The 20,961-nt window shown below is 32.6% G+C and overlaps 3 protein-coding genes across 3 annotated transcripts; 2 read left to right on the top strand and 1 right to left on the bottom strand.

The window, feature by feature from the left end:
• Positions 1–60: 60 nt before the first annotated feature.
• On the top strand, positions 61–1,704 carry LOC125059837 (39S ribosomal protein L38, mitochondrial). Its single transcript, XM_047664476.1, has 4 exons — positions 61–365; positions 434–996; positions 1,067–1,228; positions 1,378–1,704. The coding sequence occupies exons 1-4, from the start codon at positions 181–183 to the stop codon at positions 1,650–1,652; spliced, it is 1,185 nt and encodes a 394-aa protein (XP_047520432.1). The 5' UTR covers positions 61–180; the 3' UTR covers positions 1,653–1,704.
• Positions 1,705–2,121: 417 nt separating this feature from the next.
• LOC125059649 (hsc70-interacting protein-like) lies at positions 2,122–10,638 on the bottom strand. Its single transcript, XM_047664164.1, has 9 exons — positions 10,465–10,638; positions 10,149–10,386; positions 9,851–9,942; positions 9,478–9,689; positions 7,141–7,250; positions 5,573–5,732; positions 4,945–5,226; positions 3,834–3,966; positions 2,122–2,885 (listed from the first exon to the last, which is right to left on the bottom strand). Exons 2-9 carry the CDS (start codon positions 10,331–10,333, stop codon positions 2,812–2,814), a joined length of 1,248 nt encoding a protein of 415 aa, XP_047520120.1. The 5' UTR covers positions 10,334–10,386; positions 10,465–10,638; the 3' UTR covers positions 2,122–2,811.
• Positions 10,639–12,613: 1,975 nt separating this feature from the next.
• Positions 12,614–20,897, top strand: LOC125059859. The gene is made up of 5 exons (XM_047664501.1): positions 12,614–12,958; positions 19,227–19,376; positions 19,468–19,733; positions 19,862–19,991; positions 20,064–20,897. Exons 1-5 carry the CDS (start codon positions 12,865–12,867, stop codon positions 20,210–20,212), a joined length of 789 nt encoding a protein of 262 aa, XP_047520457.1. The 5' UTR covers positions 12,614–12,864; the 3' UTR covers positions 20,213–20,897.
• Positions 20,898–20,961: the final 64 nt, after the last annotated feature.

Genomic DNA, 20,961 nt, shown 5'->3' with positions numbered 1-20,961 from the left:
AGACAAAACACAAACCTTATTTTCGAAAAGTGATGGCAATTGGCATAGGCATTTAGGCATTACTAGATAAAAAAAATCTGTCATTATACGTTTATTACATTATTAAAATATTAGTTACATTCGTACTAAAAAAAATATTTTTAATTTGTTAAATGTTAGTAAATTGAATTAAACATTGAAATGTTCGGATTAAACGGCATCTTCCGAACGAATACCTCACAATTTCGGCAACAAGTGAGGTTAGCTCATAAGATTAGAGGAAAGGCACCTATTTATTGTAGAACAATAAAAGAACGTATTGATGAGTTGAATTACAAAGATGAGCTTTATACAACAAGAATAGATATTGGATTCCCACCCGAAAGGTTTGTTTATTACCCAATAATCTTATTCAACCTATTGATAAACTAATATTTAAATCAAAATATTTCAGGAAAGAAAAAGTTCGTCAAGAACAATTCCAACATCTTAAGGCTATTAAAAACGATAAAAACCTTGAAAAACTAGCCAGAGATCAGAAACTTTTCATTGACTTGGATGAATCTAAAAAAGTATGGCTTGAAACAGTGGGACCTCTACACAAAAAACAAATTGCTGATCATTATGCTATTTTTGAACATTTGTATGGAGAGGGATACTTTATACCATTTTTAAATTTGGATATTTTCTATGATTTAAAACAAGATTCATGCCTACCTGTTTATTCTGGAAATGTTATTATGCCAGCTGAAGCCATTGAACCACCTATTGTCTCCTATCAATGTGCTCCAGATACTTTATGGACGCTTGTTCTAACTAGCTTAGATGGTCATTTAACAGAACAAAACAAAGAATATGCTCACTGGCTAATAGCTAACATACCAGGTAGAGATGTAGACAAAGGTGACATACTTATAGATTATTTACAACCTTTTCCTCTGAAAGGCACTGGGTATCATCGTTATGCATTTGTCTTGTACAAACAAAAGGAAAAATTATCATATGAAGTACCAAAAGGTTTGTAATATTACCATACATCTTATTATTTATATTGTATCATAAATTTAATAGTTTGTTAAATTTTTAGTGACTTCTGAATCCTCTCTAGAAGACAGAACATTTGTCACAAGAGATTGGTATAAAAAGTATCAAGATGTAATAACTCCTGCTGGCCTGGCATTCTTTCAAACATCCTGGGATTCAACTGTGCGAGATTTCTTTCATAAAACATTAAATCAAAAGGAGCCAAGTAAGATATTTTAGCTATGATAATATTGTTTTTTGTTAAATTTAATAGATTTGCAAATGTCACTATAAAATAGAATTTTCTTTGTGTTCAATAAATTACTATGTTTAATTATCTACTAAAGCATCTAATTTAGATATATTTATTTACAGTGTACGAATACGACTTTCCTGAACCATACATAAGACCTCAAGAATGGTTCCCATTAAGAAAACCTTTTAATTTATATATGGATAAATACAGGGATCCGAAACAGATTAAGAAGGAATATTTATTAAGAAAGCTTCAATCTGAGGATCCCTTCAAGAGCCCATCTCCTCCTCTGAAGTTCCCTAACGCGCAACCACTACCAAAGTCAATGCCGTCGTGGTTGAAACTTCATGAAAAGAAAATAAGATTAAAGTGGGGAAGAGTGAATGATGTGTAAAATGTAGTAATAGTATAAATACTTGTTATGTACAATAAACATTAGATTAAAAGTGGTTCTTTTTTTCATCCTCAGTGAATTTTGGTTAATAATTTAAATCTACTATATAAAAATAAGTCGGGTTTTCCTTCCTGACGTTATAACTCCAGAACGCACGAACCGATTTCCACGGGTTTGCATTCGTTGGAAAGGTCTCGGGCTCCATGAGGTTTAAAGCAAATAAAAGCTAAAGAAAATTCAGGAAAAATTTCAACAGAAAAGCGGGATCACTAAACGAAATTTTACATAAAACGAAGCCATCTGGTGGCGAAACGGAGTTCGCCGAGTTTGCTAGTTTATTATAAAGATGGTTGGCTTTTAAAGATAATTTCTTAAATTTTAAGACTTGAATGAATTGCAAGAATTTTATTGCATGTCTACTAAAAATAATGTGACCATTTTACTGTTAATATAAAAAAATAATACCATAAATTATTGAAAAATATTTATTATCAAACAAAAGATTTAAAAGCACAATCAGACTTTAGACATATCTAATAATATATAATTACTAATGATGCATTTTCATTATGATGCTTTGAAAAAGATTACAGTTATGTATATTACAATACATATACTATATTAAGATGGACTTGAATAACATTTTAACATTATCACTTAATAGTATTTGGTAGCTATTGGATTGCTACCATCAGCTTAGGATAAGTGAAAAAAATTTTAAAGCATTAATTAAATATTTAAATGCAACTTCGTACAATACAGTTATATAAAATTTTAATGACTGATGGCCGTCATCTTTAATTCATGTCTGAATTAGACACATATAATATTGGCAATGTAAATTTGGTAACATAGATATATTGATAGTTATATGCCCTGCAAAAATATTCTTTGTTCTTTTTAATATGTGACTAGCAATAACCAATAGAGAATCATTGAATTTGCAAATAATAAAAAAAATCCTCCTTATGAAATTTATAACTTATTGAGCACGAAAACACTTAGTACACGTTTTATGACGATAACCAGTAGAATATATAACTAGATGCCAGATCTAACTTAATCATAAGATAAAAAAAATATTAAAGATGTGTAATTTGAAAATATTATATTGAATAAGGAATTAAATCTGTCTTGGTGTAGGTGTCAGTTTCAAGACTTAGTCCAGGCCTACGTCATCGTCGAAAGGTTTTGGTCCTTCGGGTCCTGCGCCTGGGTTTGCTCCACCTAAGTCTGAAATTGTAACATTGGTTTCAGAATAAGTATTAAACTATAGTGACACTGAATAGACTGCATATTTTCTGGCGTTATAGAGTTGTTACATAGAAAGAAAAAGATGCATGGTACGGACAAGTCAAACCAAGCATCCTTATAAAGGCAATTTCAATATTTTAGAGAGTTAAACACATAACTTTACCCATCAAGTTATGTTACCTATGTATTTAGAAACTCCATAGTTTACACTGTATTAACATTATACAGTATTACAGCTTGTGAATTAGCCTGGGACTACCCTCCCGATATATATTTTTTTTAATAAAAATAGCTCACGTAACTATGGTAAGAACATAATTTATTTTCTGATACAGGTTGATTTAATATTTAAAGTGCACATGTATGTTGAAACCAATAATCGTAAAAATTGCGTTAAACATATTTTAATCAAGCGTAATTACAAAGTTAGTCTAACCAGTTCGATTCCTGCAAAAAAATGGTAATTCAAAGCAATAAATTTACGAGAATTCATAGTATGTGCAAAGTTACTATCTTAATATATATAAATTACGTGTCACGTTGTTTGTCCGCTATGGACTCCTAAACTACCGAACCGATATCAATAAAATTTGCACACCGTGTGTTTGATTCAACTTAAAAGATAGGATAGCTTACATCTCAATTTATACCCGTAATGTTATTTTATTGCAAAATATTTGTTTATTATTTGATAGTCACAATTCTAACAGATGGCGCTGTGTTGAAAGTACCAACGTTTCACATAAGCTACAATTTAATAGCATAACCATCAAAAAAACCTTGGTGGTCCCCATGACTAGTGTTTTTCTACTATGGAATATTACAAAAACCTTAGCCACGGCAACGCTTGGCCGAGTCTACTAGTTACTTATAAAAAACCCTGTGCCGGTATAGACTACTCCCATACAAAGTTTAAGGGGTACTCACTAGGACCACATTGGTCACCAAATTTCTTCTGCAGCATTTCCAAAACAGATGCCACTCTTGGGTTGTTCTGATATTTGGCAAAGTTGGCTGGGTTTGAAGATACATCATAGAAAGCTTTGGTCACCTCCGGGTCCTGAAAAAATATTTGAACACAAGTTAAATTCACATACTATATTTAGATTTTTGATTTAATCATTTTTAGTACGGGAGCTAGCAACATTTGAAAAGTAAGAATTTCAGGTCAGCTGATTTTGTGATATGTCGTCCTTCTTGCACTTTCGGTTAGAGTCTGGGCTATCTGGCTGTCTCTCTCGGACTACTAGCATCATACTGCAATACTTTTCATTTTAATTCAACGCTTAGCAATCAAATTAATGACTGACAAATTAATTTTAAGTTTTTCTTATATGTAAATAACATGGTATTGGAATTACAGACAACAAAAAATACTTTGAAATTTTTATAAATTTTTAAAAAGAAATATCGCGTATAGCACATAGTTAGCATTGTCAAAAATGTCTGGCAATAAAAAAAGTATGTCAGGTAGACTTATTTAAAAACAAAAAATTTAAAATTACGCTTTTTAAAATCCAGGATTATTACCTGGACAGGTAGGATGCGTACAAGAAGGACGACATATCACAAAATCTATATATCACTATTTGTATTTAGTAAAATATTTACAAATACCTACTTTGATTTTTAAAAGAAATATATTTTAGTGTATACACTTTAGTAAAAATAGTAAACAATATTTGCCTTAAATGGTTACAATTATCTGACCTTATTATGAAACAAGGAAGACAATTATAATTTTAAATTGTACCATTTTTTAATATGTAGTCTGCAAATAAAAAACTATAAATATATCCCATAGTAACTAAAAATATTTAAGATAAATTTACAATTTTTTTTTAAATTTATAAATAAAATACAATTAAAGAGTAACTGTGTGATGTCTATTTTCATTGAAGGAATTGTGTATTGTATAGGTATTACAAAATCTGATTGATATGTTAAATTAACTATTTATATACCAACATATTACTATACCAATATAACTTGCTATAACTATTAAGGAAATTATATAAAAACATTCTCATTAAATTACCTGTAATGCAGCCATGATTTCTGGATCACTAAGAAGCTTCACAAGGTTCTCGCTATCGAACATCCCACCACCCGATCCTGGCATGCCTCCCATTCCTGGCATACCGCCCATTCCTGGCATGCCACCCATTCCTGGCATGCCACCCATTCCTGGCATACCGCCCATTCCTGGCATGCCACCCATTCCCGGCATGCCTGTAGCGTTGGCATTCGCTTCTTGTTCACGAGCTGCTTTAGCGCGAGCCTCTTGCGCCTTGCGAGCACGACGGATTTTGTCCCGGCGCTGAAAATCGTATTTGCTTCATATGTTATATTGATTATCATAAATTTATCAGGATTAAGGCAGTGTACTGAGGGCAGTCTTCTACTTTCGGTTTAACATTTGCCATCCTTGCTGATATATGTCATAGCTATTTGCTCAAATTGCTAAAATTATTTTATGTTAAAAATTAAATATATGAGTGATGGCAAAATCGGATTAAGTGCCTCCCTAAAAAAAAAAAATTGAAACTCCTTCTTGATGCAAACTTAGTAAAATTGAACTTTGATCCTAATGTATATATAAACACTATCTACTTATTCTATGTTCCAAATTCAAATATCACGACAAAATTAAATTATGTAAGTACCTCCTTTTCTTCCTTCTTGCGCTGAACAGTAAGCTTGTGTTGACGAAGTTTCTCGGCATTTGGTTTCACTTCATTTAACCATTCATTTGTTTGGTCGTCATAATCGATCTTCAGAGATTCGCAGAGGTCATGAGAGGATTCCTCGAACTTACCTAAAAGCCTAACAAACAATCCGCATAAGATTTTAATTGTTCATGCATAAACCTTATAGTTATAGGCTCTGGGATCCGACAGACGTTGTCCTGTACTTCTTAAATAAAAAATCATCAAATTTTTAATCTGAACCATTCTCGAATGTAAATATAAACTACTTAAACACATACAAAAAATTCATCAAAATTGGTCCAGCCGTACAGGAGTTTAATTACAAACACAGTCAAGTTATGGGATGACACTCCCAACTTGTAGGTGAATGTCGGTTTTTCCACATTAAAACTCACACAGAAATCTGTCATGTGCTACTAAGAAAATAACAGTACTTTGGCCTAAGTAAACTACATATTATGTACAAATTGTTTGTTAACAACATTGTGCTGATATTTGCCTTGTATTGTATATAATGAGGTTAAATAATAAAATATACAAAAGCAAAAGAATGAAATTACACAACAAAGGATTTGTGGTCTGTATTTTTATTTTCACTTTCTGTAGTCTGTGCAGATAGACAATTGTCATGGGAATTAAGATTGCGGGAGTGCTTTTTGCTATGATGACAATACTTTTACATCATTCTAGTTTAACAGTGGGCTTAGTCAAAATGCCTTTACAGTATTGTACACACATTGGAAAGTCGAAAATTAAATTTGTATTAAAATTTGTCGATACGAACTGTTAAGGCACCTTGACTAAGCCCCCAGTAATCCACCTTGCCACTTATATAAAAAAAAACAATTTTTTTAGCAACAAATATACGTAGTTGGTCCCAAAGTTCTGTTACTGTCAAATTTCGAACATGATTTTATAAAAAAAATATTGAATTCTATTTTTGAATGTTTGACTATTGTTTTAAAAGAATAAAACAATCACTTTCCGTAATTTTTCACGATGGAGTGGACATTGAAAGAAAACCGAATAGCTGGTTTGAGCGTCAAAACATTGACTTAATTAGACATGTGGATTGGCCTTCCTCAGGTCCGAACCTTAATCCTTTGGACTATAAAATTTGGCAGATCTTAGAGAGGAAGGTCTGTGCTATAATACCACATAAAAAATTGGAGAGTCTGACGTCACTGAGAATATATTTAAATAAATCAGTCACTGAAATCGACATGAATATGGTGCGTGCTGCGATAGACGACTGGCCGCGGCGCTTAAGGGCCAGTATTAAAAATAAAGGAGGTCATTTCGAATAATTTTATGCTATTACTACTCCTTAATTAATGAACTGTAAATTGATATATCACTCATTAATAACTGATAAGTACTTTTGTTTTTATCATTATTTCCATTTTGACAGAACTTTGGGATCGACTACGTAAGTTTGTATAACCGTCGGTCTCCAATCACTAGTAAAAAAAAAAACAATTTTAACTTAACTGGTTCCCCTAGCATTTATTATCAAGACCTACCTGTATGCACGTCCGCGGAACTTGTAAGCGGCAGCACTGTCACAGTTCAGTTTCAATGCATGAGTGCAATCCTTGATACAGGCATAGAGGTTGTTCAGTTTAAGAAACACCTGAAATTAAATGGGTCTTCTAAATTTATATAAGGAAGGAATTATATTTAGTATACAGCATTGAATATAAGTTTTTTGAATGGATTGCTTAACAGACTATTATATTTAACTAATTTTACTGAAATATAAAAAATTAGACTTGCAACGAATATTCGGTTACTATTCGGTATTCGGCCTGTTCGGCTGCTTTTATTATATTCGGCCGAATACCGAATACTTAAATAATAATATATTTTGTCATAGAGAAATAATTGGTAAAATTAAAAATTAAAATCGATTGATACAATCATATATATATTAAATTTGTTCAACATTAAAAATTATATAAATGTAAATCATATATATTCATATTTTCATTCCTGTTATAATTATTTAAGTAGTCATTGGTACATAACACAGGTAGATAATCATCTTCTAAATTGGAAAAATGGAGGATTCTATGTATTTGAATTATTGTGGTAATCAAAATTTAGAAGGGGAAGGTTATGGTGCAGAAAGACTAACTTTTCTGCATTTTTACAAGTACAAAATTTTGGCGCTAAAATCCAGCCGAATACTTTTGCCTAATATTCGGCTTCGGCTATTCGGTCAGAGGCCTCACCGAATATTCGGTATTCGGTATACTGCCAAATATACTATTCGTTGCAAGTCTAATATAAATGTATACTGGATGTTTAATTAGTTTGCATAAAAATATATTCATTATTACTTGTCATGATTTTGGGTTTCAAATCTATTCAATGCAACAAAATAATCACATTTTGTTACTGTAAGTTTGATAAGATAGCAACTTTTGTCAAAACATAACAGTGAAATAAAAACAAATACCATATTTTTAGTATAATACATAGGCTGAGATTCAGAGACGTGATGTATCATGTATGACACTCAATGGGGAAAGACAAGTTGCGGCATTATATCAGAAATCATATTCTGAAATATCGTTCTTGACAAACTTTGCTTTGTTTGGCTTCTATTTTTTGCAACGATAAAAGAGGGTTTGTGAAGCCCGATAAAAATGTAATAAAGTATTGCAAAATCAAATTAAAACATATTAATATCATCTGAAGGAACAACAAGAATTTTGTAGTTATTAGAGAATACCTTTCTTAGATAAGACAAAGAGAGATGTTCTAAACTTATATATACCTAAATTAATTTAAAATAGCACAGATTTTAGGAGTAGTAGTTCCATTTGGTGACATCAGATTGGGAACTTAGTCTTATTTATTTATTTGCTTAACGGTATTCCTACAGCTACTTACGAGTACTATACAATATTAAAAAAAATACACTATACACAAAAGCCAATAACGGAATACACATTTAAACATACACAAAGCACAGTCACACCTATACAAATACAAAAAATACAAAGAATATATGTATTTATTATAATAAATTCTAAATTCTCATTACAACATATTTAGTATAAAGGAGGAATAACAAAGCCATTCTATCTAATAAAGGATACTAGAGTTTTTATATAATATCTTAAGCATTTTTTAGATACATTAAATCTCTCAATCAAACTCTTGCTGAGATTTCATCAATTTCACTGCCTAGGTGCTAACATTTGACATAGAGTGTTAACATACAGGAATCATAGTTCACAATTAGTCTGACTCCCTTTCATCAAAAATGTATTGGATTTTGACATATTGTCATGATCGTAGAACAATGTCGGATTTGAAAAAAATCCACAATCCACTTTTTATCATATTTGGATTATCATTGACTAAATATTATGGCTACATTAAAAAATAACTTCAAAAATCCATGTGTATTAAATTTCAAACAAATCAGTTGGTAAAGTGACGGATTTGATCGAAACATGTGATTTTTCTAGAAAGCTGTGTAATTTAATGTTATTATTTTTATTTTGTTTCGAAACAAACCCTTTTGTTTGCTTGTATGCTAATTTTCATAATAACAGAATATGAATTGAAATAGTTATGACAAAATGTAACATGATTATATTATTTTGAAATGGCTGCCATGTAAAGTTTACTATTTGTCAGATCCATAACATTTCTTCTACTATGACGATATGAGTGTACAGTTTATGCACAGTGATGACTGTGGATAAACTGTACTCTCATTCAGACCTCTAAATCACTAAATCATAAGCTGTGTTTCAGTTTAGTACCAAACTTATTGTGAAAATTATATTTTGAATTACTAATTGAAATTTGAATACAAATTCGTAATTATACTAATCACTTACTTGTCCTCTCTTTGCAAAGAGTAATGCACTCGACGGATTAAGTTTTATTGCCTCAGTGTAAGCCTTTATGGCTTCTTCATAATTCTGTTCAGAGAAAGCTCTCATTGCCTCGGACCGCTTCTCATCAGACTGGTCTCTCTCTTCATCAGTTGGCTCTTTTGTTTCATCACCCATTTCTTGAGTAGCCTCAGATGGGTCACCTTCAATGACGCCTAAAAGTATTTTTTGGACATTTATTATACATTGTTTACCTTATTCATGTTAATCATCTAGAGTACAACAGGGCAAGCATAATGATTGTTAGTTGTTATCTATACATACAGAAATTCTACAGCCTAATTAGAAGCAACTAATTTAACCAAGTAAAATTTACCTTCCATATCAAGCTCCACATCAGACTCTGGCTCATCCTCAGATTCAGAAGATGGCTCCTTTGCACTATCTCCAACATTGCTTTGAGAGTTACTGAAAAGTTCATGATAAATAAATTTTATTGAAGTCTAAATTCTGGTTTCTCCAAGGAAAAACTTACACAACATATACAACGTAGGTATACAATAGCAAAATATATACAATCTCTGAAATGTTCTGAACAGTACAGAAAATATGAGTAAACTAGAAATTAATTGGTCTAATTGGTAGTACATAATTATAGTTAAAAAGCAACATACCCATCTCCTGCAGGCGCAAATGTTTTGGTACCAAATGTAGCCGTGGGTAATGATACACCTAAAGACACCAAATAATCTTTAAAGAAAGATAATTTTGGATGTTGGAGTATTAAGGGTTGATTTTTGCAAAGCTCAACAAATGTCTTTAGTTGGGTCAATTGTTCTTCGTTGAAAGGGCAGCTCATGTTGAAGCAGCTTACGCGACGCCGGTACTATATATATTTTTTTTGGGCTGGACCTACAAATAATGCGACGTAAGGATTGATAAAGCCATAGGAATGACAAGATTGCTTATTGATTAAATGAAGTTACGCACCTGCACGATAAATAAGCTGTTGTAAAAGTTAACAAGGGTCTCACTTTTCACTATTTGTTCAGTCAAATCGAAAATAGAAATCGAAGAAATAAAAAATGTCGCTGTATTGCGTACTGTCATTTGTCTAATGCGATTCCGATTTCTAAATTATAAAGCCGGAGTCCAGACTCTAGCGACCGGCAAAGTTGCCAACTTCACAAAAAATATTTTCCCAGAAAGAGTAAAATACTACAATAATATAGTCAAATTATTTAAACAAACAATGGCCTAGTTTCCCTTTTTGTTTTATTTACTTAATCAACTTTATATCATAACAACTTGTCTGTCTGTTAAAACTAAAAATTAAACTTATTTATAATTTAACAGATGCCGAGTAAATCTTGTCTTTAGATATTATAATGAGTAAGATAATAATAATATTATATTATTTGATCGGAGTCTCGCTGTTGGCATGAAGGGCCTTTACAGCTCAGCTCGGGCTGTTTTGGTGAGTATAGCTCTGCCAGAAATGACAATATAAAATTGTAATGCATTTTAATTACAATATATTTGTAAAGTTTATTAGTTTTTGAAGTTATACTTCTTTAGGCGCGTTATGAAAAATTTATGAGAGTCGAAGACGGACTATGGTATAGACCAGGCATCAGCGTACAGCGTGTGAGATAGCGAATGATCGACATATGTCATATTAACAGTTTTAATTCATTGAAGATTGCTTATTATTGACCAAAATACACATTCGAATGAATAATTCTTGAACAAAGTTACTGAGTCGTGACAAAATAAGCTACTTACCGATGAAATGTTATGTTTGTTTCTTTACGTTCACTATAGCTTTTACAGCCAATTATGCAACAATTCACCATGAATGGTACTTTGAATACAACTCTTATAAGGATAAAGTCTTAAAATATGGGTTTGACTTGGGTTTCACCGATTTATCAGTAAGCGGTGAAAACTTGTTTACCACCAAGGGCTCGGTGGTAAACAAATAAAACCCGATACGCAAATAGATACAGAAAAACTGATACTCTGTTTCGCTCGCGCTTAAGTATTTCACGTTAATGCCTTCTCTCTTTAGTTATTATTGTTATTTTAGAAGCTCATCTAGTTCTATACTCTATCTACGATGAGAGTGAAATTTTATGATGCGCGCGCACCGTGACACAAAATTATCAGTGTGATTATAGCCGGGCGCCGAGCGTGCGCGAGCGAGATGGGAATAAGACAATCTACAAGAAAAAAGAAATAGAACATGCGTGAAGTTAGCAGCTATGCCAAGAATTTTGAATGACCATAATGACATTTACCTTTTAAACAAATAAAGGAGTTTTAATTATTTTTTCAAAGAAATTTAGCAATGCTTTTTCACAAAGACCTATTGTTACTTAGTTAAAAGGTTGTGAAACATACCTAGTTATTTTCATTATACAAGTGCGTATTATACAATTTTATATGTGCGTCTGAATTATAATCAGAAATTGAATATTTAAATCAATACTAATTAATATTAGAAAATATTTGTGAAAAAACTGTGCTCATCAACCTTCCTAAGTGCTTCAATACAATTGAGGTTAACTATCCGTATGTATTATTATTATCGAGTATTATTGTTGAGTAAAACTGAAACATGAACGGTTATTCATTGCGTTTGTTACAGCAACTTTTTAGAAATATTCTACGACCCTATTATATCAATAACTACTAAGACAACTTGTCTGTCTGTTAAACAATTATGTAATTAAAACTTATTTATAATTTAACAGATGCCGAGTAAATCTTGTCTGTAGATATTATAATGAGTAAGATAACAATATTATATATTATTTCATTAGAGACTCGCTGTTGGCATGAAGGGCCTTTACAGCTCAGCTCGGGCTGTTTTGGTGATTATAGCTCTGCCAAAAATGACATTATAAAATTGTCATGCATTTTAAATACAATATATTTGTAAAGTTTATTAGTTTTTTATAATAAAGCAAGACTCTCATGTTTATTTTTATTTTTACCTACTTGAATGCCATCCTGTTTATTAAGCGATTTAAAAATAAATAACCCGTAGGAGGAGGTTATGTATTCGAAGTTTTTATAACCTAATTTTGAGTGAAAAACTTTTAAGTCGGCAACACAGATAAATAAGAAAACATGTTATATGGTGCGTTCCACTAAGCGCTCACGACGATCAAAATGCTCCTTTAGCCATTCCACATACCGACCGCGGTCGTTGTGGTCACGGCGAAAACGTCACTCGTGACGTCATGACTAATGCTCACGCAACGCTCACAACGACCCATCTAAAGAGGTGGGTCGTTGTGATCGTTGAGAATAATTTGGCGCAATTTTTGAAATTTTATTTTGAAATATGACAAATAATAATATTATTATATTCAAAGCTTAAAGATGGCGACAAGAAAAATCACATTATTTGATTCAGAAAGAGAAATTGTTGTAGATATTATCGTTTCTGAAGCTGAAGCTGCTCGTGCAGAAAGAGGTAAATATAATTATGCAATATAAATTTAATACAATTGATTTTAGTTTATATTCAACAGCTATTTATACATTTTTCCTGAATAATTTATAGCATAACCTAACTCAATGTAAACGATATTTATTTTCATTAATAATATATATATTGTAAAGTTTTAATAAGTCGATACGAAAGATAGATCAGGATTTAAGGTTTTATTAATATTACAGAAATACATAGCTTTTGTATTAGACATTTTTAATCAAACTATTATTATATTTCTTAAAACGAGATTGTTGCTAATGGTAGGGGAGCCCACGATGCTAAATGGGGATTTACTCGAGCGTCGTAGAGACCTATTGGGATGCAAAGCTTAGATAAAAAGAAGAAAAAAATGTTATATGATAAATTCCTTTTCATCGGTGGGAGAAGCGGCTATAGATAGTTAAATATGTAAAAAAAAACTGTTGCATGGACATCCTCGAGCGCGTCAGATATTGATAGCATCTATGCCCTACGTATTTTTAATAATGTACGTATGTTAATCTGATCGTTTGCATGATGCGGGTGGTTGTATTTAAGGGTTGAAAATTAAAAAAAAAAAAAAATTATCGAGCGCGTCAGATTTTCTAAGGGAGTGTTAAGTGCACCAAAAAAAAGCTCTCATTCACTAATCTGACGATTTCGATGGGACGCAAACCCACAGCCATTTTCTTAATTTGCAAAAAAAAATCGCAATTTTGAAATACTCAAGCGCGTCAGATTAAGATATATGTGGTTCATCTTTATGTTCTAAACGTACTGTCTCATAATCTGACGATTATCTAGAGGGATTCGCCTGATCTGACAAAAAAAAAATAGAAAAACGGTTCACCTAAAGGGCCATCCCTGCAACTTCCCGCTAATTCCATTCCTGGGCGCTTAAAATTGATATTTTGAGCTCGCTGAGTTCAAAGAAATAACATTTCTATGCATTTGAGCTCTCCCAGCTCGAAAGTCTGATAGAAGTTTCATAGAACACTATTTTTGGAATTTTCAAACCGCAATAACTTTTGAATGGATCAAGCAATTTTCACGCGGTTGGCGGCATTCGACGCAGTTTTATCATTCTCATAAGTAATTTTGCAATTTTAATTGATCGAACCACAAATTTCGGAGTAATCCCGAAAAAACACTTTTTCGGGTTTCTTTCGTGTACGATATTTCTCGAACGAATCAACCGCTTTTGACCAGCTTGGTGGCGATCGACGTGGTTTTTCAAGCTCAAAGGCGGATTAGTTTTTGAAGTTGATCGATAAAGAAACCACTTTAAAAAAAAATATTTCTTATTTTTTTAAGATTTTTCAAAATTTCTCAAAATCTATCGGTCCGAATCGGTTCAAATTCACAGGAAATGTAATTTTGAGGGAAATATTTAGAACGCCGTTTAGTAGATTCCGATCGGTTTAAGGAAATGTAGGCATCACGCAGCTGCACGCATTTAACTTTATCGACGAATTTTTGTTATTTCGGCTTGCGGAAATCGTCAGATTATATATTTTTCATTATTCTTGAATTATTTCCTTCAAAATAAAAAAAAAATTAGCTACGCTCGAGAATGTCGAGATGACGTTTTTTTTTTACAACTTTGTTGCCCTCCCCTTTTTTTCCGTCACTCTCAAATTGTCAGATTAGTGGAATATACACTTTTTAGGATGTAATTAACTCACCCTACCTTAATCTGACGCGCTCGGGAATTTCTGATGGTCAATTTTTTTTTACTAAACTGATCCTGTCTCCTTCACGTGCGGCCTTATATATGGGCCTCATATTTTGTGGAGGTACTTAACCGGGTACAAGGTATCCCCCTATATATTAATCTGCCGCGCTTTAGTAAATCCCGAAATCCCCTCTTGGGCTCCCCTACCATAAGGCAACTTCTTGTATGCCAGTAATCAGTATATACATACTTCACACCCTCTTAAGTTTTTAGAGAATATATGTATATAAATTCTTTAAACCCAATTGTAAGCAAAGTTCTTTTAATCTAGGGCCATACAATGGTTTCGTTAGCATATCGGCTAACTGTATCTCTGTGGAAACATGTTCTACTGTAAAGTCTCCATTGCTAACACATTCTCTAATGAAGAAATGTTTAAGTTTAATGTGCTTAGTACGCTTATGGTACTCATAGCGTGGATTTAGCGCGAGCTTTACAGTTGATTCATTGTCTAACTTCAATACTGGACTTTCGGCTTCTGTAAGTTGGCGAAGTAGGCAATTTAGCCACAAAATTTCTTGTGCTGATTCACTAGCTGCTATTAGCTCTGCTTCAGTAGATGAGATGGAGACAGTTGCTTGTTTCTGACTTCTCCAGCTAATTGCAGCTCCAGAAAATAAGCAAATCATTCCGGAAGTTGATTTCCCACTTGCTGGATCTCCACCATGATCTGCGTCACTATAACAAATTAAATGACCGGGAGATCTTCGTGTATAAGTTAAACCGATATGTTGCGTGCCTTTCAAATAACGAAAAATACGTTTTACCAACATAATATCCTTTTTGGTAGGTGAATCAAGCTTTCTTGAAGCGACACCTACAGCATATGATATATCAGGTCTCGTGCCTACAGATAAATATGCCAAAGCACCTACTGCTTGTCTATACGGAAAGTTTATATTGATATTAACTTCCTCTTCCGTCTCAGTTTCTTTTATGATTGGTGTTGGTGCTGATTTACAATTCGACATTGCATATTTTTCTAAAACTTTTCTTGTGTAAGCCTTCTGACATAATGTAATGGTCTTGTCTTTGCATATGTCTATTTCTAATCCAAGAAAATATGAAGCAGGTTTTATTGTTATTTTAAATCTGGTTTGCAATTGCTTAATGAATTCATCACCCGCTGTGCTTGTGTTATATGCTACAAGTCCATCGTCTACGTAAAGACCAATGAAAAGTTTCGTTTGTCCTTTATTTCTAATATATAAACAAGGATCTGCTTCACTCTGCATGAATCCTGATTTTTGTAAAAACTCAGCAATACATGAATTCCAACAACGTGGAGCTTGCTTGAGTCCATATAAGCTGCGTTTCAACTTGCAAACTCGTTTCGTGTTATCGGAATAGCCTTCAGGCTGTTTCATATAAATCTCTTCCTTTACTTCACCATATAGGAAAGCGGTTGAGACATCGAACTGCAATAATTTTAAATTTTCTTTAGCAGCAATTGCAAGTAAAGTTCGTACTGTGGTCAGACGAACTACTGGGCTAAACGTCTTATCATAATCGACACCAGGTATTTGGGAGTAACCCTTAATTACAAGTCTGGCTTTGTACCTTTCAATGGAACCATCAGGATTCATTTTAATTTTATATACCCATTTACAAGGCAGGGCTTTTCGTCCTTTAGGTAGATTACCCAGTTCCCAAGTTTGGTTGTCATTTAGTGAAGTAATTTCACTTAGCATAGCGTTTTGCCATTTTTCTTTATCAGTAGAATCCATCGCTTCTTTAAAGGTCGAAGGTTCAGTAGGTTTGTGAATATTTTCAATTTCTTCCGCTGCGGCTAAGATAAAATCATCATAACGCCTAGGAGCTGTGATATTTGATCTACTTCTTAGTGACCTTATTTGAACGGAGGCGTTTTCTACATTGTCATTACTGTTTACTGCTTCTCCGACACCGTTTTTAACAGGGTCTTCAATATTAGAAGAACCAGAAAGTGAGTCGTAGTCACTTTCAATATTTGTTGGTTCCTGAATATTTTGTTCCAAAATTGTATTGTTATCATTTTTCGTGTCAACATTGTTGTCATATTTATCAATGTCATCAAGCGTCATAGTAAGTTTCTTTTGTAGTGTTTGTTGTGAAGACAATTGTTGAGGTTTTGCTGTAGACTCAATTTCATTAAAAAGTGTTGAAATTCCGTACTTGTTTTCTTCGTAGTACATGCATTTCATAACTCGAATATCTTTCGAAGTAATGATTTTGTTTTTCGAAGGAATGTAGATTCTGAAAGCTTTTGACGTTTCAGAGTATCCCACAAACATCCCTGGAATTGCTTTAGGTGCAAATTTGTGACCATTAGATCCCTTTTTCAAAACAAAAGTCTTACTACCAAATATATATAGATGATTTACACAGGGCTATCTACCAACCCATCGTTCGAATGGTGTTCGATTTTGAATGGCATTGTTTATGTTTCTATTTGCCAAATAATTAGAAGTAGCCACTGCCTCGCTCCAGAGTTTCAATGGTGCATTTGCATCTATCATCAATGCTCTTGCTTTTTCTAATAGGGTACGGTTTTTACGTTCAGCAACTCCGTTTTGGTGTGGAGTATAAGGTGCGGTAAGACGTCTTTGAATACCACACTGTTTTAAGTAAGTGTCAAACTGCTTATTAACATATTCAGTGCCGTTGTCAGATTGTAAAAACTTAATTTTGTTACCTGTGTGTGTTTCCGCTAACTCTTTGAACTCTTTGAATTTTTCAAGTACTTCGCTCTTATTTTTCATTAGATAAACTCTACAGTATCGACTGTAGTCATCTATAAAAGTAACAAAGTATTTATTTTCGCGTATGGTGGGCGTCTGAATAGGTCCACACACATCGCTGTGAATGATTTGTAAACATTCTGTTGTTCTTTGAGTTGTTTTATTATGTGGAGCAGGTTCACGATGGAGGTTTGCTTGTATGCATACTTCACAGTCATTCAAATTTTCCGATGCATCAAAATTTAAGCCAATTAAGTTTTCATGTCTACGCGCATATTTCAGATCTTTTACGTTCATGTGACCCAGTTTTCTATGCCAGTCATTAATACTTGATAAAGTCGTTGAGTCCTTCGGAGGAGAACTTGTGACCTTATCATTAGTGACCAAATAGTTCCTTTCATGTTGATCTGGTTTCACATAGTAAAGACCGTCTTTTTGTTTATATGCCGTTAGTTTTATTCCATTTTTAGGGTTATTTACAGTTGCTTTATTGTTAGTAAATAGCACAGAACAACCAGCATCTGTCATCTTACTTACGGACATTAAGTTGGTGCAAAGGTTCGGTACGTATAAGGTGTCTTGTAAGCGCGTTATTGCCTTACTGTTGCCATTTTTAGTTATAAAGGAAACTATTCCTTTACCTTTTATCTCTGCAGTGTACTCGTCCGTCGCAAAGTTAAGTTTTCTGGATGTACTATCTATTGTTTTAAATAAGTCTCGTTGATAAGTCATATGAGACGTGCAACCACTGTCTAATACCCATATGTTGTTTTTAAGTTTCTTATTATTTGTAAAAAGGCACTGCATTATGTAATTATTTTTATGAGAAGAATCAAATTTCTTAGCATGTTTACCTTTATTTTCCTTCCAGCAGTTTGAACAAATTTTATGGTGTTTGTGTTTAAAGATATTACCTCTTCGTTTACAAACTTTACAGGATGCATATAAAGCTTCTTCTTGAATAGAGGATTCAGATTCGTCGTCATTGGTTTTATTGTGATTATGGCGAGCTTCATATTCTTCGATTATTTTAATTTTAAGCTCTTCAGGCTTAGGAAGAACATCTCGTGATTCAATAGCGACTCTGAAGTTCTCGTATTCTTTCGAGAGGCTGTATAGCATTAATATTGTTAAAAGGTCTTCATTGATAATTATGTCCATGTCTGCCAGTTTGTTAACTATATCCATGAATTTGTTTAGATGACTTTGTATTTCATGTCCATCTAATTTATTTAGGATTAGTTGTTTCAGTAAAAAAGCTTTACGGGCAGGTCCTTTGCTAGCGTAAATGTCTTGTAGTTTATTCCAAACGGCTTTTGCAGATAGGCATTTTTTGATTTGGTTAAGCTCAGAGGGAGAAATCATAAGAATTAGTTCCGATCTGGCTTGTCTGTCACCTTCTGTTTCAGCTGCACTTGGATCCTTACTTAAAGGACTTTCAATGTATTTCCATAATTTGTTTCTTACTAGGACTGCTTCAGCCTGTATTACCCATGTATCATAGTTTTCTTTTGTTAGAGGATCTATTCTTGCGATCGACATTTTTTATTTCGCTTTTTCCTTTTTTTTTTTTATTCCTTTTACTAAACGCTCTGCTACCATGTAAGGTTTTAATGAGTCGATACGAAAGATAGATCAGGATTTAAGGTTTTATTAATATTACAGAAATACATAGCTTTTGTATTAGACATTTTTAATCAAACTATTATTATATTTCTTAAAACGAGATTGTTGCTAAGGCAACTTCTTGTATGCCAGTAATCAGTATATACATACTTCACATATATATTTAGTAAATTTATTTTATTTGCAGATGTATTTTTTGCAACTGAGCTATTAAGAAAAGCTGAAGCTTCCGCATCTGTTCAAGTAGATCAAGAATTTATTGAAGAGACTTCAGAGAGTTTTATTGAAGAACGGCTTGATAGTGATAATCTCAACTCTGAAACTCCACAATTTGAAGGTTTAATGAACATCTGAAATTCTATTATCATTTTATTTCATATAATATATTATGCGAGAATTTTAATTATATTTATTTTTTTTTTGCACAGGAGAAACTTCAGTATACAGGTGGAACTCACCCTGCGTATTATTATTATTGGAATTATATAGGTCTATGGAAGGAACTCTGAACAGTGGAAAAATTTCTCAAAAACAAGTATGGAATAAAATATCCCAAGATATGAAAAAAAAAGGATACGATGTGACCGGACCGCAATGTCATTCTAAAATACGAAGCCTAAAAAAAACATATAAATCTACTAAGGATCATAACAATAAGTCAGGAAATAATAGAAAGACATGGCAGTTTTACGATGTTAGTACAAATTACTCAATATTTTCATAAATTTTACATTTACTTGAATATTTTATAAAACCAATAAACAATTTTCTTATTCATTAAATATATTTTATATAATTATTTTTATAATATACTTTTGGTAGATTATGGATGAAATTTTTGGCAAAAAAGCATGGTGCAATCCAGTTGCAGTTGCATCTTCTACTGGTCTGTCATTGAAAGAAGCAGAAAATAATGATAGTACAGCGGGATCTGATAGCGGATGTTCACTAAGTAGGTTGATTATGTGAGATAATTTTCATTGTCTACAAAAAAAACTAATTTACAAATTCAATTTCATTCTAGAAACAAGGAAGGCGTCGATAGCATCTTTACTGGAAAAAAGATTGCATCAAAAAGAGGAACATGAAGAAAATAAAAAAAAAAGTCACTTAGAGCGAATGAAAATGGACGAGAAATTTCTTGAAGTTTTAGAAAAATTAGCCAACAAATAAGAATTTAAATGTTAAATTAAAAAAAATTAGTTTGTAATAATTTGTAAATATTAAAAAATTTATTTATAGTTCATACAATTTACATCAAATTATTATTTTCACTCAAATGTCCAAAAATCCAATGATCATACAACTTTGATAATTTTCGGTCCTATAAAACTATTGTGATTACTCCTAACAGGATTTATGATGAGTTTTCTACCAGTTTTACAAGGAATTCATAATAGCATCTCTTTTAATAACTCCTGCAGTTCTCCTGACTTCACGTGAATAGTTTCCATTATTTTCTACGTTTTCTTGATTATGTTCAGGGATAGTGATTACATTTAACTCATCTCCTTGTAAAATGCAGATATTGTGGACGACACAGCATGCAATGATGTACTCAGCCATTAAATCGACTCTTGTCATTGGTAGACAATGTAATAAACTTCTCATGCGTCCTTTTAATAATCCAATACATCGTTCAACAGTCACTCGTGCAGCTGAATGACGATAATTATAGTTTCTTTGTTTTCCAGTTAAATGTCCATTATCTCGATACGGAGTAAGTAAGTGTTGATGTATTTCATACGCAGCATCGCCTAGCATATGGCAATTTTCTAAGAATTTATCATCATCATTTACGTAATCTGCAACTTCTGATAAACGGAAAACTCTCTGATCATGAACAGACCCAGGATGTCCAGCATAACAGACCCAGGATGTCCATCACATACGATCTGTAGAACATTTTAACTATATGTAAA

Source organism: Pieris napi, chromosome 20, assembly GCF_905475465.1.
Source record: "Pieris napi chromosome 20, ilPieNapi1.2, whole genome shotgun sequence".
NCBI lineage: Eukaryota > Metazoa > Arthropoda > Insecta > Lepidoptera > Pieridae > Pieris > Pieris napi.
The sequence above is the reverse complement of the archived record's forward strand: the minus strand, read 5'-3'. Positions and strand labels throughout refer to the sequence as shown.

Bases quoted from the DNA above. Each gene is read 5' to 3' on its own strand.
- LOC125059837 (XM_047664476.1), top strand. From the start codon at position 181: ATGTTCGGATTAAACGGCATCTTCCGAACGAATACCTCACAATTTCGG. The intron at 366-433 runs GTTTGTTTATTA...AAAATATTTCAG, and splicing joins ATTGGATTCCCACCCGAAAG to GAAAGAAAAAGTTCGTCAAG. The intron at 997-1,066 runs GTTTGTAATATT...TTAAATTTTTAG, and splicing joins ATCATATGAAGTACCAAAAG to TGACTTCTGAATCCTCTCTA.
- LOC125059649 (XM_047664164.1), bottom strand. From the start codon at position 10,333: ATGAGCTGCCCTTTCAACGAAGAACAATTGACCCAACTAAAGACATTT. The intron at 9,690-9,850 runs GTAAATTTTACT...AAATACTTTTAG, and splicing joins TGTGGAGCTTGATATGGAAG to GCGTCATTGAAGGTGACCCA. The intron at 7,251-9,477 runs GTAAGTGATTAG...ATTTAATTTCAG, and splicing joins TCTTTGCAAAGAGAGGACAA to GTGTTTCTTAAACTGAACAA.
- LOC125059859 (XM_047664501.1), top strand. From the start codon at position 12,865: ATGGCGACAAGAAAAATCACATTATTTGATTCAGAAAGAGAAATTGTT. The intron at 19,377-19,467 runs GTTTAATGAACA...TTTTTTGCACAG, and splicing joins TGAAACTCCACAATTTGAAG to GAGAAACTTCAGTATACAGG. The intron at 19,992-20,063 runs GTAGGTTGATTA...ATTTCATTCTAG, and splicing joins TGATAGCGGATGTTCACTAA to AAACAAGGAAGGCGTCGATA.